The sequence below is a fragment of the Ziziphus jujuba genome, chromosome 9 (assembly GCF_031755915.1).
Source record: "Ziziphus jujuba cultivar Dongzao chromosome 9, ASM3175591v1".
Taxonomy (NCBI): Eukaryota; Viridiplantae; Streptophyta; class Magnoliopsida; order Rosales; family Rhamnaceae; genus Ziziphus; species Ziziphus jujuba.
The window spans coordinates 9,100,733-9,127,713 of NC_083387.1; the positions used below are offsets into that span (position 1 = coordinate 9,100,733).

General features: G+C 29.3%; 1 protein-coding gene across 1 annotated transcript; it reads right to left on the reverse strand.

The window, feature by feature from the left end:
• Window positions 1–994: 994 nt before the first annotated feature.
• Window positions 995–2,316, reverse strand: LOC107405870 (uncharacterized). Its single transcript, XM_016012965.4, has one exon. It carries the CDS (start codon window positions 1,916–1,918, stop codon window positions 1,151–1,153), a length of 768 nt encoding a protein of 255 aa, XP_015868451.3. The 5' UTR covers window positions 1,919–2,316; the 3' UTR covers window positions 995–1,150.
• Window positions 2,317–26,981: the final 24,665 nt, after the last annotated feature.

Consider the following 26,981-nt stretch of genomic DNA (forward strand, 5'->3'; position numbering starts at 1 on the left):
AAACCTTTTTATTATATTTTTAACATCTCTATTTATATTTATTGGACAAATTAATTTATAATTAATTATCAATGACATAAATTGGTAAGTAAAAATTCCACATGGGATAAGAGTAACAGATTTTAACAGTGTAATAGCAGGTGATGTGTTTGATTTTGATTTTTTTTTTTTTTTTTTAACCACAGGGATGAATTTGTAATTAGATGTAACCTTAAAGGATGTTCATGGAAATATTCCATTTTTGTAATTTTTGGGCAGCATGAAGGAAACTTTTAGAAGGTTTAATTGAGAAGTATAATTGTTGATGCTGCATAAACCATGTGCTAAGAGGAGTGAACATGTACGTTTGCAATCTTATGTTTCAAGTTAAGAATCTATTTGTCCCTTTCAAACAGCCACAATTAGTCCTGGGTGGTTTTATAAAGCCTCAAAAAATCCCCTCCAATTCCACATATGTCCAAAATAAATAAATAAATAAAATCTATTAATGGAAACAAATTTTTAAATAAATTAGAATTCTCAAATATTCTAAAAATATAAGAATATATACTTTTTTTTTCTTTTTTTTTTTTGTATACGAAGAATATATACGGTTTGTGTTGTTCATATTTATGTAATATATATTCTACACTAAACAGTGGTTTTTTTTTTTTTTGGGGTATATGAAGAATATATACGGTCTGTTGTTCATATTTACATAAACATATTTTATTAATTAAACAGTTAAAATTAAACTCCAATAACTTTTTTCTGCCTTTTAATTTATTCTCAAAGATTCCAATTTCAAATAAAGATGGACCATGCAATGAAAATTACATAAATGACAAACTTATTTATCCAGTAATTTTTTTATTTTTTGACTCTAAAAAATTATCAAAATTATAGATAATTTCTGGATTCAATTCACTACTTCCAACTATTTTTTCCTATTACCTTAAATTATAAAAAAAAAAATAATAATAATAATAACAAAAAAAGGGGCAGACACTAATACTTACAGTAGAAAAAGAAGGAAAATTTATATATATGATTTTTGATATGGCAATGTACAAATATATATATATATATATATAATATATTATATTTTAGTCACTTTCAAACAACAAAAAGGCACATAGATTTTAGATTCTCTTATCCATCACCTATAGTCTTAGATCACAGTATTATTCTTCCAATCACTCTGTTGCCGGGCGATGAAAGCCTCGACTTTTAGCCGGAACTCATCGTTACTCATATAATCCTCTTTGCGCAGATTCTGATCAATATTTTCACCAACAATCTTCTCGGTCTCCGATCGTCGCAGCACTTGTCGGTGAGATTTCTTCTGCTTTTCCAAGTTCTCAGAGTTGCTCCTCACATATTTCTTGATTTCCCATGAAGTACTACCATTCACTGCTCCTTCAGCAACAATTATGTTTTTATCAATGGTGCTCTGTTTTCCCCTGTATTGATCAGCTCTTTCATGAAAAGCTTTCCGATTCACTGCTTCATCAGCAACAACGATGTTTTTCTCATCGATGCTCTGTTTTCCGTTATACCAGTGAGCTTCCTCTCGGAAAGCTTTGTGGTTCTTTTCGCTGTTTTTGACGAATTCATCGTAAAGATCATCTCCAGAAAAATTACCTTTACCGGAATCTCTGCCCGAAAACTGCCCGGACTTTGCGAAAAGGATGATGACTATGACGTTCCCGACTACAAAAACAAAGCGGGGACTAACCAGGACAACCGATAAATCTCGGAAATACCCACCGGAATTCTTTACAGCATGTGGGAGTTGCAGAGAAAACCTGGAGATCAAAACCAGAACAACAAAAACCTCGACGAAACGAAACATGTTTGCGATCTTCCTACGCTGTTGGTACCTCTGGATCGCATTTGCCTTCTCAGCTTTGATGTTGTAGAAGTTGAAGGAATCCATTTTTGTATATTTGGGTTCGAAAAAAAAAAGAAAAAAAAGAAAAAAAAACAGAGAAAAACAGAGTTTCTGTTTTGTTTTTGTTTTTTGTTTTTTGTTTTCTGGTTCTCTTACTCGAAAGTGTTTTGGATTTGGGATAAAGTTTGAGACGATACCATATCTCCCAATAAAGAGAAGAGAGAAACTACTGTCAAAATAGTAGAGTTGGTGCAGAATTTGATGATAAGCATGGGAACAAGAAGAGGAAAAAAAAAAAAACAAAAACGACTGGCAAAGAAGATGAAACAGAGTGAATAATATATAGAGGGAGCTCTGTGTGTTTCTGGGACACTTTTTTTTTTCCTCCTTTCCTCTCTTTTTTTCTTTGGCTTTTGCAGAAGGATATGTTGGTCTTAGACTTTACGTTGTGCAGGATCACCAGTATTTATAGCGTGGAATATATAACTTTTTTTCTTTTATTTTTTCTTTTTCTTTATTGTTATTATTAATGATTTATTATTATTATTATTTTTTAAGGACAAACAGCTTTTTCTTTATGTTATGTTCCGTTGATTTACTTTATTTTAGGTTTACAAGTTGAGGGTTATTACTGGAACAAGTCTTTGTACTAATTCTTTGACAGTGATAGCGACACATAATGCAATAAATATTATGCTAAAGTTATATATATTTTATATCAAAATTTTTATATATATACAGTTAGGAAAAAAAAAAATCTAACAACATACGCGAAATATCCACGTTTAATCCCACTAAACTTTAAAGCAAGGGTACCTTTGATATGAAAAAAAAAACATTAAGAGGGTAGAGAGAGAATGAGGATTTGAAAGATGTATTAAATTCTTGTTTACCAAGAGAAGTGGGAGACGAAGCAGAGAAGTGGGAGACGAAGCAGGTAGCTCCAATAGTAGAACATTTTCATTTGTATCTATGAAAATATAAATTTAAATTTTAAAAGAAAAGATTTTAAATAGTTTATAAATTAGATAAATTATTCAATTGAAAAAAAAAAAAAAACAAGAGAAATGGGAGGATAATGGAAGGGGAATTATAGAAATTACTTCTGTAAAAAATGAATATTGAAATAATAGTTGAAGTTAAAAAAACAATAAATTGTTTTTCATTTTCTCGGTAAGTTCCATTTAAACCCTCTAAAATTTACTTTTATCAAAATTTAATCTCATAAATCACATAATACAAAGAGTGGAAATGATATTAATCAAATGGTTATGAGTAAAACAATAAGGGAGGAAACTGTAGAGAAAAATAATAATAGTTTTAAATAGAAATGTTTAAATTGTATTTTAAAGTCAAATATTATGAGTGATAAAATAAAATTCACTTTTTTTTTGTTTTTGTTTTTGTTTTTCTACTTCCCCTTCTTCTTCTTATAACTTTTTTTTATTTTTTTTACCATAAAGCAATTTTAAATATAGAGAGAGAGGGATGTGTCGCAAATCCATCACCCTAAATGGTATTATTCAAATTTATTATTTTATTTTTTATTTAACTATGTATATAATAGATACCAATTAATAAGCAAAATATCATACACTAAGATAATTGTATAACATGTTTCCATGAAAATGTTTTGGGAAAGAAAACAAGTTTCTAGAACTCTAAAAAGCCCTAATGCTACTTAACTTTTCTGTAAGTGAGTTAGAGCACTAAAAGATTTTATTTATTTTTATTTCCCTCCAATTTTACAAAGGAAAGCAAGCAAGAAAGAAAGTTTTTCTAGAAGTTATCATGGCTTGCCAAGTATCAATCTGAGACATAAAGTGAACACCATTGTCAATTTGGTTTGCATTACAAACCTTTTTTTTTTTTTTTTTTTTTTTTTTAAATTTGACTTGCGGACTTGGAGTTTCAATTTCTTAATCACTAAGAAAATGCCACGTAGTCGTAACTAACTTTCTCTTCATCAAAATTTCCTTTTTATTTTGTTTTACTTGACGTCCCGTTGGGCTAGTGTTTCTGAGACTGAAATGGCCCACGCGGCCCACCAATGCCTTTGCTACTTTTTGGACCAGATGCTACGTGTCCACCTCATATTTCGGCTCCACCAATCATGGATCTTGGCCCATGATTAATTGTGTTGGTCTCTGATTAATTGTTTTGCTCTTTTTAAAGTGTTTAACGAATAATATCTATATTAAGTTGAATTAATATCGCTTGTTTTGCCGGTGATGAATTTGATAAACTGATAAAAAAATATTTTATCTACTACCGTACTATATGAAATATATTTAATAATAAATATTAATTTAAAATCTGAAAAAAAAAAAATTAAAAGTACTTCTTTTTCTTTATTTTGGTCCTTGGTATAGTGGAGGGTTACAAAGCTTAATTTTAATTAAATTACTTTATATAAACTATTCTTGATATTGTTATTCATGCAGCAACAATAAAATGCCAGGTAAAAGTTAACAACGATAGATGACTAGAAGTTAAGAGTTGGAGGGACACTTGTACCATTAGATATTATCTTAAAGCCATCTGGTACATATAGATGGATAATGAAAGAAAATTACCGTACTATCTCAGCCAAAAAGTTAAAAAAAAAAAAATTACAGTACTATTTCTTAACTTCATAATAAGCCTGCTTAACCCAAAAATTTAAAAAAAAAAAAAAAAAGAAGTTAATAATAATAGAGAGCGAAGCCATAAGGTACATGTAAATGGACGGTGAAAGTAAATTACACCACTGGTTCTCAACGTCATAATAAACCTTTCATTAAAATAAAAAATAAAAAAATGAAAACCCCTCATAATAAGCTTTCTTAACCCCAATAAAGATTAATAATTTTTTTATCATTTAAGACAATTTATCTTTATTTTCAAATTTCAAAATAACGGTCTCCAAATATGGATGAAAATGATATATTAGCTGGATGAATCTCATTCAGTAAGTAGAAAAATAATTAATTTGTAACATTTTTATATAAATAAAATGAAGCACTTGGATTATAATGTTCATTAAATGTGGTAAAACTCAAGGTGTATATGTGTTTATACTCTCTTTTTCTCTCTCTCTATATATAAATATAACTATATAATATATAAAAATAAAATAGTAAATATCACGTGTTATCATTATATTTTTTAAAATTCCTTTTAAAATCATCAAAAAAATAAAAATCATATTCCCTTCTTTTTATTATTTATTTTCATATCAAAATATTAATTAGTATAAACTGAAACAGCCATTCAAAAACATAAATTTTTTTATTTTTTATTGATTGTATTCAAAATATATATTTTTATTATTATAATATTATATTTGACATAAAATCTGTCTCCATGATTAGGATTAAAATATATGACATAACTTATTGCATGAGGTTTAACCCACCCAAAAAAAAAAAAAAAAAAACCTTATTGCATGAGAATATCTAATAAAATTTTTTTTTCTCTCGTACATGACATTTTAAAATGATTTAAATATCCATGTAATTAAAAAAATAAATAGTTATATATTTAATATCAACACTTTTATTTATTAATATTTTAGCAAATATCATTACAATAAAAAATATTACATATTTAATTTTATTAATTTAGTATTCTCATATTTTATTATATTATTTGAAATTTTTAATACGTAATTTCCATTTTTTGCTATATAAAAATGGAAAAAAAATTCTACATTTTAAAATTTTCACAACTTAAATCTGTTATTATTATTATTATTATTATTATTTTTGTTTTTGTTTTTGTATTCTCCTTCTTTCAATTTATTTTTACTTTCTTTTACTTTATATATATATATATATATATATATATAACTTTATCACTAAAATATTTTATCACATATTTATTATTTATTATTGTTCATTTTCTGTGATGTATCTACATATTTAAAAATATTAAATTTAATTTACTATGTTTTCTTAAAAAAATCTGTTCCTTTAACTTTATGAAATAAATTAATAAATTTACTATTTTTTTAGTCGGTAAAAATTATGTATATTTTTAAGAGAAAATTTAAAAATTATATTAGAAAAAAAAAAATCCTACTAACGTATTAATCAAATGGAACTGAGTAAATCCTAACCCCACTTTAACCCTAAGTCTTTTTTTTTTTTTTTTTGGGGTAAAAGAAAATCCATTAAAACACTAAAAAGAGGTTTTCAAACAGAGGATTACAACTTAAAAGCTCCTCCCAAATGATCTGCAACAACAACAAGAAGAAGCCAGCAATCTCAGCAAGAATGCGAGTATAAACTCATCTGGCTCTATGTAATTCAGCCTCATCTGATTGAACATATGAAATGAATAGGAAGGCCAAGAGCTCTTGGAATAACCAATGACTGGGTTTGAGGGTTAGGGTTCTTGAGCAAAAGTCTTGCCGTCAAGAAAATCTACGGAAAATTTTTGAGAGCTGGGAAAAAGATTTGGGGATTTAGGCGCAAACAAAAGAAAACGAAGAAGAAGAAGAAGTGTGGCAAAGGGTTAACAGATATAAGATGAACTAGTTGTGCTTTCTTGGGATGTCAAGCTCTCTCCTTATGTGATCGGTGGCAATATCTCGGTCATGGGGTTCAAAGAAGAAGAAGAAGGGCGCTCGGTTCAAAAGATCAACATGATTTTTTTTCTCATATTATAAAATATAATTATTATTGATTTATTTTTTTGAAATAATAATTATTAATTTGTTTAAAATACAATTTTATTTATTTTTATATATAATATATTGCATTTAAAAAAATAATCTTTTTAGACATTAAATGATTTTTAATTTATCATTTTCAGTTAAATTCAACGAAAATAATTAACAATAAAGGGTGTTTTTAAAATGCTCGAAATTGTACCTTTTGAAATAGAGGTAAACCATAGAGGTCCATATAAATCAACTCATAATTAAATTGAGTTTGTTTTCCATGCTAGGTCTTTAGTTTTAAAAAATAAAAATAATTAATGGATTAGCATATCACACCAAATCCATTAACAAATATAAATTTATGTCTATTGTTGCATCACCATGATTGATAAATTGGAAGATAATTTCTAGAATGCCAATTCTAAATTTGTATTCCGTCCATGCAAGAGCAACGTACACACAATCAAAAGGATGCATATTCATAGACTTGATTTATTAGTAAAAACTATTAAGAATACACATTCAATCCTGAGTTTAAAATCAAAATTAGATGAAATCATTGTCCTTTTTAATTTAAAATATATTAGAATCTTTATTAAAAAAAAAAAAATCAAAGGATGCCAAAATAAAACAGAAAAAAAAAAATTTATATGCATGTTGCAAAGCGATTTATTTGTAATATAAAAGAATATTGAATCAGGAGAACTGATCAAAATGAAAAATGAAAATCCTGAAAGCTGATTTCTAACTTAACCCCCTCCTTCAAAAACCCTTTTTTTTTGTGTGTGTGTGTGTAAGAGAAAAAAAAAAAAAAAAAAAAAACTAAAAGAAGAAGAGAAAGGGAAAGAAAAAATAAAAGAAAAGAACTAATAAAAGATCTGCATGCCTAGACAGAAACCACATGAGACATGACAGATAATAATAAATCAAAACAAATTAAACAATAACGTTATGTGTTGGCATAAAATGATATTAAGAGAATAAAATTCGAAGTCTTAATAAATTCAACCAATTTATAAAAGAAACCAGACCCACTTGGCAGACAAATTTTTATGAATGATTGATCTTTTTCATGGTGGGCGGCTTTAAACTCAAAATGGGTTAGATCTCTGGGCTCCATTTTCTTCATAATTTAGATTATCCAACCCACAGCGAGCATATGTGTTTAGAACCAAACTAATTCACGGTTGAAATTCCATCTATGTATAAAATCAAACACGTCCACAATAATACATACAATAATTTGCGAATCCAACTCTTTTCTTTTTCTGGTGAATTTTTGCGAATCAACTGTTGATTCAAAGTTTGATTCTTTTAAGTAAAGAATAATTGTTTAAACCACTTTTCTTGCTTGTAAAGACTTCCAAGCAGATAAGGCATGCAGTTTGCAGAACACACAAAAGCCAACTGCGAAATTTTTAATTCATTAATTCCTTTGTAACATCCGATCCAACCCTTTCTAATCAACTTTGTTTTTTTTTTTCTCTCCTTTATATTCTTAATTGTTATTATTATTTGTTCATTTTTCTTTTCTCAAATCGGATAGGATTCCATGACATAGAAGGAACTGATTCACCATAAATTTTTATATTATAGTATTTATAGAATTATTTATATGTATATATGTGTTAGTTATAATTCTTTCTGAGAATTTTGATCCCTATTTGCTTACTTTGTCACGAACCAAACACGTTGGATTCCAATATTTTTGACACGGACTCCACTAGCTATTTATGTTTATTCCTTTCATTTTTTTTTTTTATAATTTTTTTTTCCTATAAGAATAGAGAGAATAATTTTCTTAAAAAAAAAAGTACATAAAAAAGAATAATAAATTGCTTCAAAAAAAAAATAATGAGAACAATAAACAAATTATTGGTTAAAATTATACCAAATAAAATTCCCCGTACGTATATAATTCGTTCATTATGTGGTGGGGAACATAGAGAATCATTATCATGCACTTATTATTATTATTATCATTATATCATCATTATTTTATATTTGGTGTAATGATGTTAATTGGATGGCTCTCCAATTAATTTGCACTACTTTAATTAATCTCTCTGCTTACAAAATGATCAAGTTAAATGCGAAGTGCCACCCACCTATCAATTGATGTTTCTTCTTCTGAAGATTGGTTACTGGTTGAGATCTCAGAGGCTCATCGCTATTTTAAGGTCTGTCACTTATATTCATTTAAATTGCTAATCATGTGCAACAATTCAATAGTTAAAGTCATCATTTATTTGAACAATTAATAATCCGAGTTCAAACACCCTATATCCAATTATTAAAAAAAAAAAAAAAAAAAAAAACGAATGCTAATCATGCACAACATTTAATTGCCAATTAAGTTTGCTTTATCTTGTATTGAGACTATAGTTTGGGTGGAGGATAAGCCAGAATGGCTATCTGATAACCTCCTAAGGATGTGATTTATTCCTTATATATATATATATATATATATTATTTTTTAAAGGTGTTTCATTTTTTAAGCCCAAATAACAAGCTGATAGCACTATCAGAATCACTATTTTCTCTAACTAAATTGGAATCCCTTTATTTTCAATTAAAGTACCTCTTTCTATTCCACAACCAAATGTTAGACGATAATTCGGCGAATGTTCTCGACTTTAATTAGTTCTCTTTTTAAAGAAGGAAACTGCTTCCTCCATCCACCCGCCCACAAAAAAACAAACAAACAAAAAAATTATTAATTATTATATTTATATAAATTACAGTTAAACCTCTCTATAATTATATTATTAGGATCAAACTAATTTTATAATCATAAAATATTATAACTTAGAGCAAATATAATTAAAAATTTTACTGTCTAACACATCCCATATAATACTCAATCAGTCAAATTATACATTTTCTTTATAAAGAAAAAGTTCGCAAATAGTTTAATTTGATATTTAAATATAATCTTAAAAATAATAACATGAAAATACAAAAAAATTTATGTCGAAAAGCTTTAAACATGTTTGAGAAGTTAGAAAAATTTTGATTTCAACAAAAAAGATATCTATGTTGATAAGTAATTATATACCCGCTAGTTTGTGGATGTTATAATAACTTTGAAAATAAGTCATTGTCCTAAACAAACAGCTTTACATAAATATTTTATATTATGTTAAATGTTTAATGTAAACATATTATATATTATTTGCAATATACAAATAATTATTATTATGTGAACGCAAAAATCATTAATATATGATTTTAAAAATTTATAATTTATTACAATGTGAAATTTATTTTTATTTAAAACTGCTTTGAGTTTAAATAAAATTTTTTTATAACTAGATAGAGATCATTCCATTACAAGGTATTGTTATAAAAGAAGTTTTACTATGTAAAGATATAATTTGTAATATCATTAGCTAAGCAACATATATAAATGTTGTTAATTTGAAATAAAATAAAGCTGAGGCATGGAATGAATATATATATATATATATATATACACACACAATAATATTCAAATCAGTTTCTTAATATTAAAATTAACATTAATATTTTATTTTTCAACTTTTAAATTATATCAAAAATTAAAAATTAAAATTATATTTATTAATTATTGGATTCCAATAAAATCACTTAACTTTATAAATATATTTTAATATATCATTAGATTCATATTTGATATTTTTTAATTTTAAAACATTCAATGTTAAGATTAAGTGAGCATGACATGGATGACTGATATTTTTTAAAATTTATTACTTTTCTTTATTATCAAAAACCAATTTTTATATTTTAACAATCTTATAAATAAATAAATAAATAAAACACGAAATTAAGAAACCCAATCAGAAGAACCCCGCCTTTGATCTAAAACGAACAACAAAGAACAAACGAAGAACAGACCATCTAAACTGACTGACGGTCAGCCAGACAAAATTGACTGATGGACCCAACCTTGACAGTTTGACGCCATTCTTCAGCCCTCCCAAAATTCAGAACGACCGATCTGTGTTTTAACTTATCCGTCCGTCGTTTGTCTGTCGTCGCCATCCTTCTTCCATCCTGTTTTTTCATCAATGGCCTTCGTGTTCTTCGTTTGTTGTTCTGGAGTGAAGGCTTTACTCTTTAGATCCAGTATTAGGAGTTTAGGGGTTTTGGAAGTTTTATTTTTTAACATTTATTAATTTTAGTTAAAAATTTTAAATGTAAAAGTAGGTTTTTGAGGAAAAGTAATAAATGGCCAAAATATTTGAGTCATCCATGTAAATAATCCTTAAGTTTTGAAACTGAAAAAGCGTTCTCAATGATGTTCTATTGTGTGTATATATATATATATATGTGTGTGTGTGTGTGTGTGTGTGTAAAAATAGAATTAGATTTACATTATCTCAATCTGATGATTTTATTATCAAGTTTTTTGTTATTAACTTTAAAATCACTTTAATTATTAAAATTTAAAAATTCATTAATGATTAAAATAAATTTAATGTCATATGTATTAAAATCAATTTTAAAAAAATAAATTTGGTAGGAATTCGAGTAAATTAAAAATACATATTTAAATTTAACCTTTAAAAAAATTTAATAATTAATAAAAAATATTCATATATAAAATTATTGAATTAATCTGATATGAAATTAACTGTAAAAATATATATTACTAAGTAGTTTTAAAAATTAAGGCATGGTCTCGGTAGCAAAGCCTCTCCCAAGGTGGGGACATCTTCCACCCATTGCATTCTCTTTATATAAACACTTCTTACACACAAATGATGAATGTGACCTCCAATGCCATTTCCTACTCAGGTGACCACATGTTAGCTCCCCCGGCCATCTCCATCGCCATGGTAGGTACCTCTTGTCACCACTGCCATCATTACTATGTGTTGTGTTAATTTAATTATCATGAGAATAGATCATAATGCCATTTCACAGAAATTTTAGCGGCAAAGTCCATTATTTGCTAGATAAACAGGTGTAATTAGTTTGAATCCTTCCATTTTCAATATAACACCCCGATCCAAACCACATCGGAATTCGTTCACGTTGATCGAGGTTGACCGATGACCGAGTGGGTTAAAAGTTGACTTTTTGTTCTAGTTGAAATTTCTAGTTGACCATGGTACCATGGCGAAGTGTATGATGCCCCGAGTTCGTAGACTAGTAGCACGTAGAAAACGGAGCTATAGTTTGAAAGTTATGGGCAAAACAAGTCGAAGTGCAAACTGTCCAAAAGGTGCCGGGAGTTGACTTTTCATTGTTGTGTAATTTTGTTTTAACTTTTGTATGGTTGTAAAGTACTCGTCGATACGAGTTCATAGACTAGTGGCACGCTTAAATTGGACATCTGGTTAAAAAGTTATGGACGTGTGAAGTTCGCCGGATACTGTAATATTTTATTATATCTGGCTTAAATGCACAGTAATTCCACGTGTCGTCACCTGATTGGTCCACGTGGGTGAACAGTGTCACCCACGGTGGCTTTTATTTGGCAAAAACGACGGGGAGGAGAGAGAAAGAGAGAGAGAGGGAGAGAGAAACGACCGGCCGCCGGAAATCGTCAAATTTTTTCCGGCTGATCCTTGCTACGCGCGCCGGCCAGATGGGAGCGCCTTCCCATTTCTGGCCGAACCCTGAAATTTCACCACCGTCGGTCGCCGAACGAGCCCAGACCGAGCCGGCGAAGCTCGGTGGCGATTTTTCCCCTCCACCACCGTTGACCCGTTTCCGGCCACTTTTAAGCCACATGCACCTGACTGGTCCCTCACCCGTGGCAATTCTGGCCTACCCACCAAAGTTTATGGCCACCGGACCTCCGACGCGTCGGGATCGGAGCATTTTCCGGCGAGGCGCCGAAAATCTTCAAACCCCGATCTCTTCGCCGTCCCGCCTCTGTTTACCTCACCGCCGGTTCCGTTGGAATCCTATCCCCTCGATCTACAAAACCCCCAAAAATCTCAGCCAATGGCCACCGCACGCGCCACCGCCGGCGACGATTGCCGGTGACCGCGGCGGCTTGCCGGATATCACTGTTCCGGTGAGTACCCAGTTGCATTGTTAGTCCCTGTCCACTAATTCTGACCTCTTGAATCCAAATTCGGCATCCTTTTCCTCCAATTCGCGACGGTTTGGGAGAATTGAGGAGTCGAATCCCGAAAGCTTTCCGGCGAGATTCTGGCCACCTCAGGTCCGATCTCCGGAAAGTAAAACCGAATCCGTGATCCTCATCACTCAAGCTTCGATTCGGTATATCACTCGTAATTTTTAGTTGTCGTTTGTGTTCGCTCCCCGGGTACCCATTTGGGAGTTATCCGATTAAAATATTAATATATTTGGTTGGTGTACTGTGGATGTTTTAGGTGCGCGTGCGAGTAGTGGAGTTGATCTTGTGGAGGATCTTAGCTGATATACGCGCTTAAGGTGAGTGATCCACCTTTAAAAATATTTTGGGGCAATTAATTATATTGAATTGGTGTTTAATTGATATTTGAATTATGCTCATGTGGTGCAATTTAATTATGATTTTATTGTGATTTAATTTATTTATTATGCATGAGCAGGGTATATTTCAGTAATAATCATATGTGGTTTTAATATTATTTTTCGGGCATAATTGGTTTAAATATTTTAAGGAAAATATTTGTTTAAAGTGGAAGTTTAAATTTTTATAATTATGCCCATGGCATATTGTTTGTTGAACCTCGTATTACGAGAAAAATTATTGTTTTACTGTTATTGAAGTTTTCGTACCGGGTTGTTAAAGGAAAGTATGTGGGATGGTAAATGTGTAAATTGGTATATTTTCCACGGTAAATGTGTAAGTATGGTTATAATTAATTTAATAATTATTTTAGACGCATTCATACAGTATTGGTGTTCTGGTGTATATATAAAGTTAGCGCGCAAGTATTATGTCTCCCGAGAGTTGCCATTGGACCGTGGGCAAGCAAGTTTGATATTGGCCACAGCCGCCCCCCTCCTTGGCCGGGATGACGGTTTCAGTAGCGGTACTGTTGGGACGCCGAAGTGCCGTTTGCAAGTTTCTCTCTTTAATCTCCCCGCCAGTCGGTGCTCGGGACGCTGAGTATCGGAGGGCATCACTGGTATATGGTGTGGTGCATCAAGTGTAAATTTTCAGATAAAATTTTAAACCCCAAAGTGTTTAAAAATTATTTATTATATGTATTTACATTTTAATTACATTTGGGGTATTTATTTATTGTTTATTAAATTGTTTGATCCCTTGGTTTTCAGGAAATATGAATATCGGGTTTTGTGAAAATGTTTTAAAAAGGGAACATTTCCAACGAAGTGATTAGTGAGAGTTTTGAGAGAAATTGTTATTTCAACTGTTATTATTTATTTACCTATTTAATTGCCGGTATTAATTAAATTCCTTTATTTGTTATATTATTATTATTAAAAGTGTTCAGTAGCTAGGGTCGCTCACTGAGATGATTAGCATCTCACGTTTTTAAATTCCGTTCCCTTAGGTGCAAGGGGTCGTAGGCGTTCTTCCGGCGCGAACCAAATCTCCGCCGCTATCGTAGTTCGAGAAGTACCTTTGTACTCGTTCAATTCAGTTGCAATATTTCTTTAATTTTTTTGTATTTTCTATTAAATAGCACTTCATGAAGCTCTGTATACTATTTTGGACACTTATGTTTTATTTATGCACTGGATTATTGTTATTCCTGTGAAGTGCTGTAAAATTGTGGAATCAACTTGTAGTTTGTGGGAGGAATAAAGGGATGATTATAGAAGTGTGTTTTCAGTGCAGGTAATTTTTGGTAAGTCCTACCCTTAGGGGAGGTGCTGCCGGATTTTTCGTTGGAAGGTTCGGTGGTATTTTCCTGGGATCAGGGCTTGTCTAGGATTCCGGGGAAGAATTCTGGACGGATCCTGACATTCAATATCAAAATACTTTAAAAAAAATCCTAATATGCAATGCAGATAATTCTTATATAGTTATATGATTTAATTTGTTAGAAATTAGAATAAATAGTATAGTGTTAAAATTAATAACTCACCTGTATTTACAAAATGAACAAGTATGACGGAAACAGTAGTAAGTATGTGAACATATATACGAATCCCACCCTAAGTTAGGTCAACTGAGATTATTTTTCTAGCTAGCTCGATGAGAGAGTATGAATTTTGGATTTATAGCATATATATATATATATATATACACATATATAGATAGATATAAACAAATACAAGAAATTAAGAAATGTTCTACTCTCTAATAATGTTTTTGCCAGCATCAAGAGTTAAGCAACGATATGGTAAAGCTAATAGCTATACATATGTAATATCAGTCATCCTTGATTATTTTACGATATTATTTTAGATAATTAAGAAAATAATAATACTAATAATAAAAAGATAGAATAAGCACAATGTAATGTAATCACTCTTCTTATTTTTTTATTTTATTTATTTATTTATTTATTTATTTTTATTTTTGGTTTGGTTTGATTTATTAACATTCGCCATGTGTAGAATTATATAACATCAAATAATTAACAATATAGAAGAATTCTCGACAAAACTTCATATGCTAGTGAGCAAGTCAGATATTGTCATAAGATGTGACCGAGTATTATATGAAAAAGACAAACGAAATAAAAAGCAAGAAACAGAGATATATATAAAAATAATGGGTCAAATTTATCAATGTTAGAGAAACATAAATTATATAGACTGCAATTAATTTCCTTTTCTGGTACATAAAGGGTTAATTGTACCAACGTTCTTTTAACCGCAAAAACCAAACTTACATACATGTATCTGGATATCTACAATTTTGTATAAGTATATAATTCACCACTTTATCTGCAAGTTAATTCCTTCTTCTTTGACTTGGTTAAGAGTTGTTAAATTCTAAATTATATCAATATGATTATGTATGCTTGATTGCATGTTACAATTGTTTTATCCAATTAAATTGAAAGACTTAAGACAAAATAATTAGGCCGACCCATAGGAAACCTAAAAAGATGTTTATGCTTGCCTTTTCCCTTCTTGTCGCGGGCAGAATGGACCATGTGATTAATCATTGACTACTTAGCTAGCACATCTTGATTATCAAGATGGAATTAATTAATTAATCTTACCCTCATAAGAAAAAATTTGATAATTGTTTCAATTAATTTGTATTTATATATATATATATATACACGTATTCTCAAGGTATATTGATAAATATATAATTTTAAATTTGCCAAAAAAAAAAAATATGCAGGCAGTTTTTCAATCTGCCACATTTTTATTTTTATTTTTGGGGTAAACTCAATCTGCTACAATTAAGGATATGTTTCAAAATATATGAAAAGTAATAGATTATAATTAATGAGCAGATGGAGTTATTTGTTAGAATAAATGAAAGGGTGGAGTTGAAAACTTGGAATAATCATTACTCTTTAGAGTATTTCTAACAAGCTCCTTAAATACCTTAATTCTTCTTTTTAGAGCCACATCTATTTTTAAAAACTCCAAGAAGTTCTAGTTTCAAAAACTCCAACGGGCCCTCTAATTTCAAAAGCTAAAATAGAAAAGAATATAACTCTTCAAATATAGAAAACCAAATTTACTTTATATCAGATTTTTAATATATTTATTTATTGCATTTATAATTTTCAAGGGACAATTTTATAATTTTATTTAATTTTATAATTCTCATATATATATATATATAATATTGGATATTATAATGATAAAGAGTAATTATTAATTAAAAAATAAAAAATAAAAAGTAATAATAAAGATTGTTATTGGAGTTGACAAAAAGTTAACTCTTTATTGGATTAGATTTTTCAAAATGCTCTTTATTTTAAATATTATAATTTTTAAAATAAAAAAATAGTGTAGGAGATCATCTTAGAGTATTGTAGAATATTAATTAATTAGTTGGCTCAGATCATATGTTGCCCCATGACTTTTTCCAAACATTAGTATCAGCAGTATATATGTAATATATATATATATATATATATATAAAAGGAATTTTTATGGTAAAAAATATTGATTTTGGTGTATATATGTATGTAGCGTACATAAAAAAATTGGTGGTTTTTTTTTTTGTTTTTTTAAATTATTGATGTTTTTTTTTTGTTTTTTTAAATTATTGATTTTGGTATGATTCGTAACGTAAAACTACTTTTTTTATATATATATATATATAATCCATTTTTTATTTCTTTATTTTTTTTAAGGATATTATAATTTTAATAATATCAATACCAATTAAATAATATATTATTTAAAATATTTCTCAGGTAATATATTATCTGATAGTGATATCTTGATAATGATATCTTGATCAACAAATCTGCATTTAAAAACTTTATTATCTTTATTTTTTTTAAAATAGGATCCACTAGACCAAAATTTTTTTTTAAAAAATTGTAGAATCTACCTTTAATGAATATTGAATTTCCAATTAAATAATGAAATCCAGCTTAATTGAGAATTCCAATAACAATAAAGGCATTTGAACTTCGTTGTATGTATAATTTTATTTATCTACTTTATTGTGGTTGATAACTTGTATATACTTGATTTGTTCTCTCAAAAGTCAAGAGTCGAGACCAAAAAGGTTCCAAAGACATAATATTTTAGTCTTAATTGAGCTACATCTGCGTGCATCTTACTTCTGATTTTCTTATTCCAGTGGGAGCAAATAAAGACGCTTGCTGATATTTTGCGGACAATTTATGATTCCCTCAGCTGAAAGTTTGATCAAATTAATCTTAAGATGAACAATAATAATAAAATATCATGTCCGATGTACGCACAATTTAATACATACATAGAATTTGCTATATCTTTTCAAATATAAAAAAATTTAATATATTAATACTAAACTGTTTAATGAATATTAAAGGGTTTATTTTTCCATATTAAATTTTTAAAATTATAAAAAAAAAATAAAGGTTGTCAATTAAAATGGATGTCTTCATTTATTTTTATTTTTTTCCCCTACGTTTAGCTTTGAATATGCATGTTAGTAGCTAATTCAAGAGCAACATTCCAAAATATATTTCACCAAAGAAAAAATTATATCTATCTATATTTATAATATATATATATATACACTAGAATTGATCTTCAAAAATAATCTTCAAACTTATCCTAAAAAATATGTTGATGTAGGTATTGATAAACAATAGTCACATATTCTTCAATATTAGGTTTTTAGTTTTAAAAACTGAAAATAGTTAATGGATTAGCATATCAGAACAAATTCATTGACCAATATAAATTTAATTTTTATTGTTCATATTATCATATTTAATGAATTAGAAGATAATTTTCAATAAGTCGATTCTATATATATATATATATATATATATTCGTCCATCCAAAAGCAACATATTAACAATCAAAGTCTTAATAAATTCAACCAATTTATAAAGGAAACCAGACCCACCTGGCAGACAAATTTTTATTAATAATTGATCTATTTTTCATGGTGTGCGGCTTTAACCCCAAACGGGTTAGATCTCCATAATTTAGATTATCCAACCCACAGAGAGACATATGTATTTAGAGCCTAACTGATTCATGGTTGAGATTCCATTTATGTATTAAACCTAACCAGTCCACAATTATATATTCAATAATTTGAGAATCCAACTTTTTTTCTTTTTTGGTGAATTTTTGCGAATCAACTGTTGACTCAAAGTTTGATTCTTTTAAGTGATGAATAATTGTTTATACAACTTTTCTTGCTTATAAAGATTTCCAAGTAGATAAGGCTTGCAGTTTGCAAAACACACAAAAGCTAACTGCTATATGTTTAATTTAATGACGTTTTAATTTATTAGTTCTTTTGTAACATCAGATGGAACCCTTTCTAATCAACTTTGTTTTTCCGGCCCCTTTTATATTCTTAATTTGTTATGAATAAGTACGTTATAAATGGATTACCACCATTAACTTTTAAAGGTTTATAAGAATTTATTAGTAGTATAAATATGAATGTTAAAGAAGTTTTTATTACATTTATTATTGTATGAGTTATAAACTCTAAACTTATATATATTGGCTGTAAACATAGCAAGAAAATACAGACTAATTGAGGAAAGAATATTTACTCGCTCGTATTATTTCTCTTTTCATTTAGTTTATCTTTAAATTACAAGTTTCCTTTTCTTTTAATTTCCAAAATAATTATTATTATTATTTTTCAGTTTTTCTTTTCTCAAATGGGATACGATTCCATGACATAGAAGAAACTGATTCGTCATAAATTTTTATATTATAGTATTTATAGAATTATATATTTGTATATATATGTATTAGTTATAATTTTCCAAAGAATTCTGCTCCCTATTTGCTCAATTTGCCACATACCAAACACGTTGGATTCCAATATTTTTGACACGGATTCCACTAGCTTACTATTTATGTATAGTCCTTTCATTTTATGTATATATATATATATATATATATTTTTTTTTTTTTCATATAACTTGTGAATAATAGTCTTCAAAAAAATAAAGTATATAAAAAAAATGAATTATAAATTGCTCCCACAAAAAAAAAAAAATAGTGAGAATAATAAACAAATTATTAATTAAAATTACCAAATAAAATTCCTCGTACCGATATAATTCGTTCAATGAGAACATAGGGAATCATTATCATGCACTTAAAAAATTTTAATTTTTTATATTTGGTGCAATAATGTGAACTTGATGGCTTTCTAATTAATTTGCACTCCTTTAATTAATCTCTCTGCTTAGAAAATGGTGATTATAAATGCAAAGTGCTACCATTCTATCAGTTGAATATTGGATGTTTCATTTTCTGAAGATTGCTTTATGATTGAGGATTCATAGGTTGATTGTGTTTTGAGGTCTGTCATTTATTCAATTTTAAATCGCTAATCATGTGGGAACGGTTCAATGGTTAAAATCATTGTTTATTCGAACAATAACCCAATTAAGAAAAGAAAAGAAAAAAAAAAAAAAAAAACCACCGCTAATCATGCAGCACATTTAATTGCAAAATATACTTTATCTCGTATTGAAACTATAGTTTGGGTGGAGGATAAACATCATGGCTATTTGACCCTCCTAAGGAATGTAATTTTTCTATATATATATATATATATATATAGCACAGCTCCATATAAAATTAAACTGAAAGACTTAAGGAAGAAGCATTAGGCCGACCATAGGAAGCCTGAAAAGATTTTATGTTTACGTTTTTCCTTCTTGTCGGGAGCAGAATGGACCATCTAGTTAATCATTGACCATGTAGCAAGTACATTGTCATTGACTCATTGTTTAAAAGATTAATTAATTAATTAATTAATGCATGTTTTCAGATTAGACTGTAAAAGACATATATGCCAAACAACTGCCATCTCGGCCAGAGAGCTTCTTCTTATTTTTAGGCCCATTAGACCGTCTTAGTTTTTAGGCCCAATTCGAGGAATTCACAAGTCGGCTCCGATCATGTATTGCCAAATGGCTTTGTCTTCTATCGGTATCAGCAATATTTTTTATTTTACTTTCCATGCATCTTCACTTGCTTTAAACTAGGATCCACATGACCAAAACATATTATAATAATAATAATAATAATAATAATAATAGGATCCATCTTTTACGATTATTGAATTTCTAATTAAATAATAAAATTCAGATTAAGTAAGAATTTGAATAAAAATATAGGCATTTGAACTTGACTGTCTATATAATTTTATTTATCTACTTTGTTGTGGTTGGTAATTTGATATATACTTAATTTGATCTCTCAAACGTCCAGAGTCCAGACCAAAAAGGTTCCAAAGACATAATATTTTAGTCATAATTTAGGTACATCTGCATGCATCTCGCTTCTGATTTTCTTGTTCCAGTTGGAGCAAAAAAGAAGCTTGCTGATATATATTTTGCTGCTAATTGATCGAATTATCTTAAGATTAACAACAATAATAATAAATATATTTATCCTATATATGTACAAAATAATACATGAATAGAGTTTGCAATATATTTTCCAACTTAAAGAAATTTAGTTGGTAAATACTAAAGTATTCAATAAATATTAAATGGTTCATTTCCTTATATTAATTTTTTATACTTATAAAACAAGAGTAAAGGTCGCAAATGAACAATGAAATTCATAATTTGCCAATTCTACTTTTATGTAGCACACCTGAAGGTGAGTTACCTAAAATATTACAATGTGAGCTACATAATTAAGATAGCGAGCACTTTTGGTAACAACAGCAATGTCTATGCCAAAGGTGGAGACATGCCCCGCCAATTGCATTTTCTTTTTTTATGCAATGGCTGTCACAATTCAACGGGAAATTACACCTTCTATGCCATTTTCTACTTAAACGCCCATACAATTGCTTGCTCTTATGAGCCTCTGACCATGTTCTACATCTACCCTCTAACAACTGTTTCTAGATACGCAAATATGTAAGAGAAACACATACATGCAATTCAAATTAGTTAGAACAGTACTATTTGTGTGTGTGTGTATATATATATATATATACATATATATCTAGGCAGGGGTCATATAATTATAAGTCTTGGACTAAGTATTCACCCATATTTACAAAAAGAACAAAGATGATGGCAATAGTAAGGATGCGAATAAACTTGGATGTCCAACCCATGGCCAAACCTTCCTTCTTAACTAATTGTGCTTATGAGATTCTTATAAATAATCATTAATTATCGGGTTATAGCATATACATAATGGGGATTACCTCCAAGTTTAATGCTTTACCAAAAGTACATATATATATATGTATGATGCCCATGACGTTTACAACAATCTAATAGCCATGCGTATTAACCATGTATTCTTTTATTCATTAGAGTTGAGATTAATGTTTTGTATTTCATGTTTCATACCATTACTTTATTTAATTTAATTGAAGATATAAATTTGTGTCTCTTTTTTTTTTAAATATTTTTCTTATAAAATTAAAATGACTTTGCCATTGGACCACCTTCTAAAGGGCTTGCATCTCTTGACTAACTTTTCGTATTTAAAAGCAACATGTAATTCAATCCGTCACCATACAAACACTTGTCCGTAAGCTTTCTCATCCTCCTCTATATATGGTGCTTTGGTCGCTCATCGGCCTCTCGTAGCGCTTCTCCTTTCTCTCCTCTTTTCTCTTCTTCCACGCTTCTTCTCTCCGAATCCCATATTTGTTCTGCTCTGGTCGGCAGCGTCCCATGCAGCTTAGCAGAAGAAGTACCAAACTCATATTCCCTGGTGCCACACCCAAAACAGAGAAAAAGAAAAAAAAAGAAATTAAAAAAAAACTCAGGTCTTTGGGAAATTGAACATTTTGTCAAGTTCTTATATGTACCTCTTAAGTAGAATTAATTTATGGTGTTCCTAAACTCACTCCCTTGATTTCCTGAGATTCTCCGTTTATATCTGCTACTCACCGACCACAGATTCAGATAACAATTTTAACAAATCATAATTTTAATTTTAATTAATTTAAACACTAAAATTATATGTATAGCAAGAAAAAACTCTATTTTCTATTAATTTTCTATCCACTTTCGTTTTAATTTCTTTGTCCACTTAACCCGGTAGCAAAGTTTGTTATGGCATTGTACAGAAGGTTATATTCGTAGGATTAATTTATGCATCAATTTTTATATGAGAGCTAGTGCGAAAGCAGTGTCTGGACAGAAACAGAGGGGACAATGGAAAAACAATCATACATAAGGCCTAACAAGAAAAAAAAATTATTTAAAAAAAAAAAAAAGGAAGACCGATTGAAAGTTATAATAATAGAAATCAAGAAACACGTATTATTACGCCAGTTCCAGCCCTATTCAAATAAAAATAATAATCCAACGATAGATATAGAACACGATTCAATTAGCACAAGAAATTAACAACATTAATGATTAATAGCTTTCGCTAATTAATAATTAGATTTATATAATTGTAGAAGTAGATGAAAGAGAGTTTATTAGAGAGAATTTTGTAAAAATGGAGTGTTTGAATTAGTGGGGCAATCATATAGCAATGAGAATGTTTGAAGCCTTGACATGCTTCATAAATATTTGGCTTTCACTCTGCATCTGCATTGTGTGTTACGATGGTGCGTCCATGTTCCGCTCAAATGCCGCCCCCAACGCCACCTGGCCACCATCACATCCCCCATTGATCCACCAATTGCAGCTGCATAAAAATATATATATATATATATATAGGCCATTTTATTGTGTGGACGTCTGTATTTTGTTATTATGTGGACTTTTTTAGAGTTGATAGTTTTTTGAAAAAATCATCATCAATATACAAAGATGATAGTCAATATTATATACAAAGACGATGACTCAAAAAAATTCATCTTAGAGGAGGTCCAGATTATAGTAAAATGGGAATGTTGTCATCTTTTTTAAGAAACAGTCGTCAATACATAAAGATGACAATCAATATTATATTCAAAGACAATGGTTCAAAAAATGTCATCTTTGAGAAGATACGAACTATAATAAAATGCGAACATCCACACCATAGAATATATATATATACAAAGAGAGAGAGAGAGAGAGACCAACCTTAATATTTAATGCATAAAAATTATTTGAAAAAATGAAAATTAAAGGAAACATGCAATTGGAAAATAGCTTGTGTGTATACATTGTTCACCATGATTTGTTAGAAGATCAATAGAGATGAGGATGGCTGTGGCAAATATACCTAGAGATTTATGTAACACCCCTTCCCAAAGTACATCAGAATTTTTGCACATGGATCGAGGTTGACCGTTGATCGAGTGGATCAAAATTTTGACTTTTTGTTTTGGATGGAATTTTGCATTGGCTGAGGTACCATTGTGGAGTACTTGTCGTCCCGAGTTCGTAGACTACTAGTAGGTTGAAAATGGAGCTACGGTTTGAAAGTTATGAACAAAACAAGTTGAGGTCCAAACTGTCCGAAGGTGTCAAAGTTGACTTTTTATTTTTGTAGAAATAAGCTTTGACTCATGTACGGTGGTAAAGTACTCGTCGATATAAGTTCATAGACTAGCAACATGCCTGATTTGGACATTTCGGTGAGAACTTATGGACTTGCAAATTTTGTTTAAATACCATATTATTTTAATATTATTTTTAAACGTGTGAACAGTTTGCACCACGTGTAATATTATGAAATGTGCCATGTGTCAAGACAAGAAAATGCCACATGTCAGCCATATTAAATACTATGTTATTTTATATTATTATTATTATTATTTTATATTATATTATTATTTTAATCTTATTGTCTATATATTTATTTTTTTTCTTTTTTTTTCTCCCCCACGTGGGGAAATGCCCCACGGGCTTTTTCTTCTTCTTCTTCCTTGTTCTTTCTTCTTCTTCTTCCTTCTCTCCTTCTCCCTCTCAGCCCCACCTTGGTTTCTCCATTTTCGACCGTCGGAAGGCCACATGTGCCAGCCACCGTCGAAGCCCAGTCGCCGATGAGCTCGGCTGCCAAGTTTGGTAGCCGAACAACTAGCGACATGCCCAAATCAGCAGGTAAAGCCGGTGGTGGCACAAATTCCTTTTTCGACCATTTCGCCATTTTCTGACATACGCAGTCAAATTTATACTCTATCCCCCCTATTTTGGGTTCTGTGATCTCAAAAATGGCCTCCATTTGTTCAATTTCGAAACAAATTATGAGATATGCAGAGCAGGAGCTCGACCGAAGCTTCCCGATCAAATTCCGACCACCACCGGCAGGTTTGTGGTCAATGGAGGTTAGAAATGTGTTCCTCGTCTTATTAGCTTGCTATAGGCACCTCATTTGTGAATTTTGGTTAACGTTTGTATTAAACCCTCCGGATAAATGTGTATAATTTATCCAATTAAAATATTATTTTAATCGGTTTGTATATTGTTGATGTTTTAAGAGCACGTGTGAATTGTAGAATTGATCCTACGGAGGATCTTGGTATAATTGCATGCTCGAGGTGAGTGACCCACCTTCAAAACTATTTTGGGGACTATTAAAAATATATATTTTGTGTTATTTGAAATTATGAAAAATAAATGTGTTTGATATTGAAAGGAATTGATATTTAAAATTTATAATGTCAGATTATGATTAATTAATAAATGTAATGTCACTGAACTATATTTTGGGATTGTGAAAATATATATATATATATATATATATATATATATGGTGCTAATTGAATTTATGAAAAATGTGCTATATATGTTTAATATTTAAGAGATTGTTATTTGAGCTTATGATGATGATTTATGTTGACTTAGTGCACGTATTGCATCAAAAATTATATTTTGGATTTTTCAATAAATTATGTTTTAAATTATTATTAAATTTATTTTTGAATTTATGATGCCAAAAGTTTATTGATTTAAGCATATATTGCATGGAATTCATATATTTGGTTTTAAAGAAGTTATGGATTTAAATTATGATCGATTATTATTAAATTTATATTATGGAATTTATTTCGTATAATAAATTTACTTATGTAGATTTAAGCAAATATGAAATTTATGTGATTTTGATATGAATTGATTTTAAGATTTTGAGAAAAATAATTGTATTAAAGTATTGAGTTCAAAATCCGTATTTATATGTTTTATTATTTATGGATCAGGTTTTCATGGTGTTGAAAATTGTTATATTTAAATGGATAGATTTGAAATTGACAGATTTTAAAGTGATGGATTTATGATGAGGATTAAAGAAAAATGTAGGATTGTGAATTTGAAAAATGTAGGATTGTGAATTTGAAAAATGGTGTAATTCTCACGGTGAGTTTTGGAAAAATTGTTATTTTTAAAATAGTATGGTTATTTGTTTTAGACGCACTCATACAGTATTGGTGTTCTGTGCTATATATGTGGATAAGCGCACAAGTTATAATGTTTTCCATGAGTTGCCATCAGACCGAGAGCAGGCAAGTTTGATATTGGCCATAAGCCGCCCCCCTCCATGGCCGGGATGACGGTTTAAGCAGCGGCATTGTCGGGACGCCAAAGCGACCGTATGAAAGTTTCTTTCTTTAACCTCACACCGGAAGATGCTCAAGACGCTGGGTATCGTAGGGCATCATTGGTATATATTGTGGTGCGTCAAGTATTATTTTCATATATAAATTTCAAATCCTAAAGTTTTAAAATCGTGTTTAAAATTAAACGTATTTAATTTTGTTTTATTGCTTATTGCAATCTAATATTTTCTAAAATGTATTTATTCATATTTTATGTCACTTATTTTAAATCAATGTTTCTAAAATTCATCTTGCATATTTTTATTATATAGATTGGTTGAATATTTCAAAATGAATTTTATAATATTTTTACTGCTTATTATACATGATTGTTTGTAATTATTTAAATTATATTTTTGACATTGTTTATTTTGATTTATTAAATTAAATTTTACGAATTATATATTGAAATTCACTTTTATGTTATATTTCTTTAATGCAAGTATTTTAAATTATTTTATTATCTTTTATTCGTATTTAGATTATTTAATTATTTATTAAATTAATTATTCCTTGATTTTTGGGGCAATAAAAGATTGGGTTTTGCGAAAATATTTTAAAAAGGGAAACTTTTCCAACGGAGTGAATGGTGAGGGTTTTGAGAGAAAATATTATTTTCAATTACTTATTGTTTAATTGCTTATTTATTCTTAATTATTCAAGTGTACTATGACTATCATTGCTATTATAATTGTATAGTAGATAGGATCACTCACTGAAATGATTAGCATCTCATGTTCTTAAATTATGTTCCCCTAGATTCAGGTTACTAGACGTTGATCGTCCGAAGGGGAGTTTGATGTCTTGTTGGTTGCTGAAGTTCAAGGAGCCCTACTTACTTTTTTTCGCTATCTTGTATTGTTTCTTTTATCCTTTGTTGTATTAAATTTCATGTTTAATTGTATCTTGATAAAGCTTTATATACTGTTTTGGACGTTTATATATTTAATTATACACTGATTCTCTGTTATTCATTTGAAGTGCTGATTATTGTGGAATTAAATTGTAGTAAGGTGGAGGAATAAGGCAGTATATATAGAAGTGTGTTTTCAGTGCAGAGAATTGTGGTAAGTCCAACCCTTAGGGGAGGTTATACCGGATTTTCCATTGGAGGGTCCAGTAGGATTTTCCTGGGATCAAGGCTTATCTAGGGTTCCGGTAAAAAATCTTGGACGGGTCCTAACAGATAAATCTTTTTTTTTTTCCTATTGGATTTTATCAATAACTTTGAACTTACAATTAATATTATTCTTTTTTTTCCCCTATTGGTTTTGATCAATAACTTTAAACTTACAATTAATATTATTCTTTTTAACAGGTAGTTAAAATTGACTTTTTCAATGGTTAATATTTTTGGTTTAACTAAGGTACCATTGTGTAGATCTCGTTGATACGAGTTCATAGACTAGCAGTACGTCAAATTCCACGTTACAAATACAAAGTTATGGTTATGAGAAGTT

Bases quoted from the DNA above. Each gene is read 5' to 3' on its own strand.
- LOC107405870 (XM_016012965.4), bottom strand. From the start codon at position 1,918: ATGGATTCCTTCAACTTCTACAACATCAAAGCTGAGAAGGCAAATGCG.